Source organism: Gekko japonicus, unplaced genomic scaffold (assembly GCF_001447785.1).
Source record: "Gekko japonicus isolate JY-2015 unplaced genomic scaffold, Gekko_japonicus_V1.1 scaffold3426, whole genome shotgun sequence".
Lineage (NCBI taxonomy): Eukaryota > Metazoa > Chordata > Lepidosauria > Squamata > Gekkonidae > Gekko > Gekko japonicus.
This window is the reverse complement of record NW_015160330.1, coordinates 36,466-45,271: the sequence shown is the minus strand read 5'-3', so window position 1 is coordinate 45,271 and position 8,806 is coordinate 36,466. Positions and strand designations below refer to the sequence as shown.

At 50.9% G+C, this 8,806-nt stretch overlaps 1 protein-coding gene across 1 annotated transcript; it reads right to left on the bottom strand.

Annotated features, from left to right (window-relative positions):
- Positions 1-5,952: 5,952 nt before the first annotated feature.
- LOC107115374 (olfactory receptor 51G2-like) lies at positions 5,953-6,936 on the bottom strand. The gene has a single exon (XM_015417068.1). The coding sequence runs from the start codon at positions 6,934-6,936 to the stop codon at positions 5,953-5,955; it is 984 nt and encodes a 327-aa protein (XP_015272554.1).
- Positions 6,937-8,806: the final 1,870 nt, after the last annotated feature.

Sequence of the window (8,806 nt, the reverse complement as noted above, 5' to 3'; positions counted from 1 at the left end):
TCTTGCCCCCCCCCCAAGCACCAAGAATACAGAGCATCCCTTGCCCCAGACTGAGAGTTCCTATAAGAACATAATAGAAGCCCATGTTGGACTGGGCCCATGTCCCATCCAGTCCAACACTCTGTGTCACACAGCGGCCAAAAGTACCAGGTGCCGTCAGGAGGTCCAGCAGTGGGGCCAGGACACTAGAAGCCTTCCCACTGTTGCCCCCCACCCACAAGCACCAAGAACACAGAGCATCCCTTGCCCCAGACCCAGAGTCCCTATCTATACCTTGTGGCTAATAGTCACAGATGGACCTCTGCTCCAGATGTCTATCCAGTTCCCTCTTGAAGCCGTCCATGCTTGTAGCCGCCCCCCCCCCTCCTGTGGCAGTGAATTCCGGGTGTTAATCACTCTTTGGGTGAAGAAAGACTTCCTTTTATCCGTTCTAACCCAACTTTCTTTTGCTTGATCTCTCCCCTCCTGTGGAGTGGGAACTATTTTGTGGCGTCAGGAACACGATCATCTTTCAGGACACAAGGCTAGGCTGGAGGATGCTCAAGAGGAGGGGAAAGCTCACTGATGTAGTGGTTAAGGGCACGGACTCTAATCTGGGAGAACCGGGTTTGATTCACACTCCTCCTCCACTTGCACCTGGCTGGATGACCTTGGGCAAGCTGTAGTTCTGATAAGAGCTCTTCTTGCAAAAGGAGCAGTTTCTGTCAAGAGCTCTCTCAGCCCCACCTGCCTCACGGGGTGTCTGTCTGTCTGTTGTGGGGAGGGAGAATGGAAAGGAGTTTGTGAGCAGCTCTGAGACTCCTTTGGTAGTGAAGGGCAAGGGGTATAAATCCAATCTCTTCTTCTTCTTCTTTCCTGGGCGCTTCTGGAGCCAGGATACTGAAGGAGTTCTTTGTCTGATTCAGAAAGGCTGTTTTCTAACCTAGAACTCTCCCCCTCGGACTTTGTCCTCCTGCTTCAGACCAGCATGGCTACCCACCTGGAACGATGGAGATATTCTTCCGGCCCAGGGCAGGACCTCCCTTCTCAGCGTTCTCTGTCCCCCTCCATTCTGGGCCGCTCAGCGAAGACGGTGTCGTCTGTGGCCTGTCCTTCTTAGTCCCTTGAAGATGCACACGCAACACTCCGGAGGAAGCGCCGGAGGGCTGATGGAGCTGGCGGGGAGGAGGATTTATAGACTGGGGACCCCGGAGAGATGCTGCAGTCGAGGGAGGCTCAGCCAACTGGGGAGGCAGGAAACCCACAACGGTGGGAACAACTCCTGATTCACCACGTGAGCTATGAGACCCTCCGGGGGGGGGGAGGCTTATCTGAGCCAGTGCCGGCTCCGTTGGCCTTACCAGCCAGGGTCCTACTTGGTCCCAAGGCTGCCTGCCGGGAGGTCCTTCCGTTCCCTGGTAAGGGATGACCCCTCAGCCCAGAGATACAAGGCCGATGGAGAAAGTGTACACACTGCACATGCTTAGGGGTCCAGTTCCTCACAGTTGCAGCCCCCCCCCCAATTAGCAGGGTAGGCAGAATGGTGGTCCCTGGGTGCAGAGAGAAGAAGAAGAAGAAGAGATTGGATTTCTACCCCATGGCCCTTCACTACCCAAAGGTGTCTCAGAGCGGCTTACAGACTCCTTTCCCTTCCCCTCCCCACAACAGACAGACACCCTGTGAGGCAGGTGGGGCTGAGAAAGTTCTGACAGAAACTGCTCTTTTCCAAGGACAGCTCTTATCAGAACTACGGCTTGCCCAAGGTCATCCAGCCAGGTGCAAGTGGAGGAGTGGGGAATCAGACCTGGTTCTCCCAGATTAGGCTTACAGATTCCTTTCCCTTCCCCTCCCCACAACAGACAGACACCCTGTGAGGCAGGTGGCGCCGAGAGAGCTCTTGACAGAAACTGCTCTTTTTCAAGGACAGCTCTTACAGAACTATGGATTGCCCAAGGTCATCCAGCAGGTGCGAGTGGAGGAGTGGGGAATCAAACCCGGCTCTCCCAGATTAGAGTCTGTGCACTTAACCACGGCACCACACTGTCTGAGAGGTCTCAGGAATGAGAGAACTGGTGTATTCCTGATAGCAAATGAGATGTGGGTTCCTTTCTTGACCACACACGCATATTGGAAGACAGACGTGGGATATTTAAGAACATAAGAACATAAGAGAGAAGCCAGTGTTGGATCAGGCCAATGGCCCATCCAGTCCAACACTCTGTGTCACACAGTGGCCAAAAGTACCAGGGGCCCTCAGGAGGTCCAGCCGTGGGGCTGGGAAACTAGAAGCCCATTTGGTTAATGGTGGGACAGAAACACACACACGGGCATGGGAACTCCCGCATCTCCCACAGTGGTCAGCCAAACATCTCTGAGAGGCTGATCATGCATGAAAGGGATGCAGTGTTCCCTCTAAGCTGAGTGAGTGTGAGCCAGCTCACAGTCTTTTAGCCTCCGGAGCACACATTTTTGTCTCGGCTCAGGAAAGCTGGCTCCAGAGCAAACTAATCTATGCAGCAGCCCAATCACTCGCTCACAGCTTTAAGGCTCGTAGCTCACAAAGTAGGATTTTTGCTCACAAGACTCCACAGCTTAGAGGGAGCACCGTGGCCATTTCCTGTTGTGTGTCCCTAGTTTGTGGCATGCTGTGTCTAAGCATGGAAGTTACACTGAACTGTAGACACAGCCCTTGTCTTCTGGCAGGATCCCTGGTCCAATACTCACCTGACTGCTTTTGGAGGAGATACTGGGGGGAGTGGGGGAGATGCCTTTTAATTCTAATGAGCATTAGTGGAGTGGAGTGGCTAGAGAGCTAAATCAGGATTTGGGAGACCCGGGTTTGAATCCCCACTCTGCCAGGGAATCTCTCTGGGAGACCTTGGGGGCCATCCACACGCCCTAAGCTTAACCTACCTCACAGGGTTGTTGTGAGGACAGAACAGAGGTGGAGAATGATCATAGCGTCATAGAATCCTAGAGTTGGAAGGGGTCCTACAAAGACCATGTAGTCCAACCCCCCCTGCCCAATGCAGGACCAGCCTAAAGCATCTCTGACAAATATTCGTCCAGCCTCTTCTTGAAAGCTGCCAGTGAAGGGGAGCTCACCACCTCCCTAGGCAGCTGATTCCACCTTTGAAGAACCACTCTGACCGTGAACAAGTGTTGACCAATATCCGGCGGATACTTTTCTGCATGTCATTGAAACCCAATGTCCAAGCCAGACACTGTGAGCTTCAGGGTGCTGAATGGTTCTGTGAACTTGTGATCTGTTCTTGTGGTCCTCTCCGCCAGTTTCAGTGGAAAACATATTTTAAGACTGGGGTCCCCAGTCTTTTGGAACCCGTGAGCAATGCTGCTGTGGTTGCCTAGCAAGAGCCTCCGAAGGCACCTTCCCCCTACAGGTGCTGCTCCTGTTTGGAGGGGGGAGGTTAGGGTCTTTGTGGTGTTTTCCAGATTTGTGGGAAGATCTGTCTGCTGTGTTCATGGCAGCAATCTCTGGATTTAAGTATCCACATGTGGAGAAATAGCCATGTGGAGAATCAGACATACTGATTATGTACTGTGTCCAGTTTTGGGCAACACATTTTAGGAAGGATATTGAAAAGCTAGGAGTGTGTCCAGAAGAGGGCAACCAGGATGGTGAGAGGGCTGGAATCCAAGTCTTACGAGGAAAGGCTGAAAGAGTTGGGTATGTTTAGCCTGGGAAAGAGAAGGCTTAGATTAGAGGGGACATGATTGCAGTCTTCAAGTATTTTAAGGGCTGTCATGTAGAAGATGGCGCATATCTATTCTCTCTTGCTCCCAATTGCAAGACTAGATCTAATGGATGGGAATTACAAGGGAGTCGTTACTGGCTAAATATCAGGAGAAACTTCCTAACTGTCAGAGTGGTTGAGCAGTGGAACAGTCTGCCTCGGGAGGTGGTGGAGGCTCCTTCGCTGGACGTTTGCAAGCGGAGGCTGGACGGCCATCTTTCAGGTATGCTGTAGGGCTCTCTTTCGGCTGTGCTCCTGCAGAGTGCACGGGGTTGGACCAGATGACCCGCAAGGTCCCTTCCAACTCTAACATTCTATGATTCTATGATTAACTTGTGCAAATCTCCATTGATTTAAACTAGATTTAAGAGGGGAAATGTCCACACCTCCCCCTCTTCCAAAAAATCCAGCCACACACCACTTTCTTTTGTAACTCCATGAAAATGTATTTCACCCATACTCCCCACCCCCATTCTATCTGAAATGAATGTTTGAGGGAATTCTGTGTTTTCAGGAGTTTCTGCAAATTAGAAATAGTTTTTTTTTAAGTATTTATGCATGTAGGTGCTCTTTCATTTGTATGCAGTTAGAAGGTATTGCAGTAGAAAAGAGCAAGAGTCCAGTAGTACCTTAAAGACTTTGTGGCGGAGAATGAGCTTTTGTGAGTCACTGCTCACTTCTTCTTCAGGTGTTACAGTGTGGGGATACTGGCTTGCCCATGAGGGTTGTTTTAAGGATTACTGAGAGAAGACAGGGGAAGCACTTTTGAATACACTGAAGTCCTATGTAAATGCTAAGTATTTTAATGCATTCAGTTGATGTGCCAAAGTGATAACATTCACAAACTTATACAGAGCTGAAGACAGTACAAAAGTAAAAACACCCTCTTCTTGCAGGCTCACAGTCTGCGTTGGTACACGCAGTATCCAGATACAGAATGTTTCTCTTCCATATAAAAACACTCGGGAACATGGTCTTCCCTACATGACGGGTTAAAACCATACTTTTAGCACAGCACCAGACTGAGCAAGGGATCCAAAAGAAATGGGTAAAACACACTTCCTCTGTTCCTTTCTGTATAAGAACATAAGAGAAGCCAATGTTGGATCAGGCCAATGGCCCATCTTGTCACACCGTAGCCAAAAATACCAGGTGCTCTCAGGGGGTCCAGCAGTGGGGCCAGGACACCAGAAGCCCTCCCACTGTTGCCCCCCCCCCCCCATACATGCCCTATCACATGTTAATAGGACAGGTTCCTTTTGCTTAGGATGCTATAGATCTCTATAGAGTCACCACTACCTTGAAGCTTGCTCCAGCTCTTGAGGTGAGGACATGGTCAATGGCTGCCTTCCCAGTTTAGAGATCTGAGTGCGCTCAGGGACTCAGCACACAAGGAAACAGAGACAGGATGTAGTGGTTATGGGAGGTTTCAACTATCCAGATATTTGCTGGAAATCTAACTCTGCTAGACATAGGGCATCCCGCAGATTCTTGAATAGTCTTGCGGACAACTTCATCTCTCAGAAGGTTCGAGGTGGGAACCAGAGGATCTGCTATCCTAGATTTAATCCTGACTAACAGGGAAGAAATGGTTGATGAAGTGAATGTTGTGGGATCCTTGGGGAATAGTGACCATGTCACCTTGGAATTTGACATAGAGAAGGATGTGTAACCAGGACATAGTAGGGCTTGTATCCTGGACTTCAGGAAAGCTGATTTAAAAAAACTCAGAGAAATATTAGGTAGGATCCCATGGCTGGAAATGCTGAGGGGGAAATCTGCACAGGAAGGATGGGTGATGCTGAAAAATGAAGTGCTTAAAGCACATTGCAAACTGTTCCATTGTGCTACTTTTCTCTAAAAGGTAAAGGTAAAGGTTCCCTTGCTCGAAAGCTAGTCGAATCCGACTCTTGGGTTGCGGTGCTCAACTCCGTTTCAAAGCCGAAGAGCCAGCACTGTCCGAAGATGTTTCCATGGCCATGTGGCTGGCATGACTAAACACCTAGGCGCACGGAACGCTGTTCCCTTCCCACCGAAGTGGTACCTATTTATCTATTTGCAATTTCTTGCTTTCGAACTGCTAGGTTGGCAGGAGCTGGAACTGGAGATGGGAGCTCACTCCGTCATGCGGCACACTCGGGTCTCAAACCGCTGAACTACCGACCTTCGACAGCCTGCAGTTCAGCGTCTTAACCACGTGAGCCACCACAGCTCCTCTCTAGGGGTCCAAAAAGGCAGGATCCTTCCTGCGCCTGGTCAGATTCTTTTGCCGGAACAGCCTGACGATCTGCTTTCGAACCTGCCGGGTTTTTATGCTGTAGACCACGGGGTTCAGCACGGGCGGGACCAGGAAGTGGAGGTAGGAGAGGAGGATGCGGGTGTGGTGGGGGGCCGCCTTCCAGAAGCGGTGGATCATGGACAAGCTGATGAGCGGCGTGTAGAAGAGCAGGACGGCGCAGACGTGGGAGACGCAGGTGCTCAGGGCTTTCGAGCGCTCCGCCCGAGAAGCGATGCTCAGCACGGTCCTGAGGATCAGGACGTAAGAGAGGAGGATGAGCAAGGAGTCCAGGCCCAGCGTGGAGAGGAGGACAAAGAGGCCGTAGGCGCTGTTGGGGGCCGTGTCTGCACAGGCCAGCCTCATCACGTCCGGATGGAGACAGTAGGAGTGGGCGAGCTGGTGGCTCCGGCAATAGGGCAGCCTCTTCAACAGGACGGGGGCCGGGATGTGAAGCCCCACCCCTCTCAGGGCAATGGCCAGCCCGATACCCCCGATCCTGCCTCGGGTCAGCGCCGAGACGTACCGCAGAGGGTGGCGTATCGCGACAAAGCGGTCGAAGGCCATGGCCAGCAGCACGGAGCTCTCCATGACGGAGAAGGTGTGGATGAAGAACAGCTGGGCCAGGCAGGCGTCGGCGGAGATTTCCCTGGAGCCGAAGGCGTAGATCTGAAGGACCGTTGGCAAGGTGGAAAGGGACAGGCCCAGGTCAGTGAGAGACAGCATGGAGAGGAATAGGTACATGGGCTCGTGGAGGCTGGGGTGCAGCTGGACCACCGCGAGGATCAGGCAGTTGCCGGAAAGAGCGACGAGATACATAAAGCAGATTGGGACGGAGAGCCAGAGCTGACGGCCAGCTCCGAGCCCTGAGAACCCGGTGAGGAAGAAGGCGAAAGGCCGGCCTCCTGTCGCATTGGGGTTTAGCATGACGCACCACCAGTCTTCTAGAACGTCGTCTTCCCCCTACAGTTCAACACACAAAACAATATCGTGAGTTAGAGTCAGGGGCAGGGGGCCAGGAACCAGTGGTGCCTCTAAGCTGTGGAGAGTCTTGTCTGAGCAAAAATCCTACTTTGTGAGCCACTGGCATTAAAGTTGTGAACGAGCGATTTGGCTGCAGCATAAATTAGTTTGCTCTGGAGCCACATCCTTCCTGAGCCAAGACAAAAATGTGTGAGCCAGAGGCTAAAAAAACTGTGAGCTAGCTCACACTCACTCAGCTCAGAGGGAACACTGTCAGTAACAGAGATGTGCCACGAGGCCTTTGGTTGAGGGCAGCAACGGGTACCATCTTGGCCCTTTGCCTCCTTCTCCACCTCTCTTCCAGCTATTTTCCTCCTACTGTGCTTAGGAAGTGGCCACATGGTCTAGAATCTGATAACGCCCTCTATGAATTCTTTTTACTTAGATTGTTTAATTGTTGGGAACTGTTTTTATTTCATTGTTTAATTGTTGGGAACTGTTTAATTGTTGGGAACTGTTTTTATCGCTGTTGTTCATCGCTCAGAGCCCTGAGTCACCAGGGATAGAGCGCGATTCATAAACCGAAATTATAAATAAATAAATAATTCTTTAGCACTGCTTGATTCTTTGGGGGGATTTATGACCTGTTTTCAGCTCACGTGAGCTCTCAATGGAAAGATCAACGGCAGAAACCAAGAAGAGTGCAACAGTCAGCATCCAAACAAATGCTAAAGAAATTGAATTACTGCAATGTTACATTATGAAAATATATTTAGACTACTATTCTGTAGTGCATCGTATTTTTACATTGTAAAAATTAAGAATCTCTAAGAATCTGTTTCATTGAAGTGGGAAGAATGTTGGGTGTTAATTCACGGATTAGAATTGTTGACGTGTAAACTAATAGACTGCAATAGACTCTGGTCTCTGTGTCAAACAGACCTGTGGGATCCACATACCCCGTGTCCAGATCACGGGAGGTGGTCGTTCCGCTCTATTCTGCTATGGTCAGGCCTCACCTGGAGTCCTGTGTCCAGTTTTGGGCACCACATTTTAGGAAGGATGTTGACAAGCTCGAGTGTGTCCAGAAGAGGGCAACCAGGATGGTGAGAGGGTTGGAAAACAGAAGGAAAGGCTGAAAGAGTTGGGTCTGTTTAGCCTGGGAAAGAGAAGGCTTAGAGGGGACACGATTGCAGTCTTCAAATATCTGAAGGGCTGTCATGAAGAACATGGAGCGGATCTATTCTCTCTTGCTCCAGATTGCAAGACTAGGTCTAATGGGTGGAAATGACAAGGGAGTCGATACCGGCTAAATATCAGGAGAGACTTCCTAACTGTGAGAGTGGTTGAGCAGTGGAACAATCTGCCTCGGGAGGGGGTGGAGGCTCCTTCGCTGGACGTTTTAAGTGGAGGCTGGATGACCATCTTTCAGGTATGTTGTAGGGCTATCTTTCAGCTACGCTCCTGCAGAGTGCAGGGGGGTTGGACTGAATGACCTGCAAGGTCCCTTCCGACTCTAACATTCTATGATTCTATACCTAGGAGGGCAAGGCAACACATGCACTACCCTTGGCTTCACAAGAGTTCCGTGAGACACATTAGGGGTAGGAAGGGTGACTGCCAGAAGACAAGCCCCAAGTCCTTTTCCCCACCCTTTCAGCCTGGATGGCATGCATGCCGAGAGAGGGTCATAAGGGCAAACAAAGTGATTCATCTGCCTTAGCCTTGTCAGGGTACCCCGGCTCATCTTGCATTGACAGACCTTACACTGGGACTTTCCCAAAGGCTCTGGGGGCCTGACTCTGCTCAAGAGGAGGGGCTTCAGCCTTCCCTT

Bases quoted from the DNA above. Each gene is read 5' to 3' on its own strand.
- LOC107115374 (XM_015417068.1), bottom strand. From the start codon at position 6,936: ATGCTAAACCCCAATGCGACAGGAGGCCGGCCTTTCGCCTTCTTCCTC.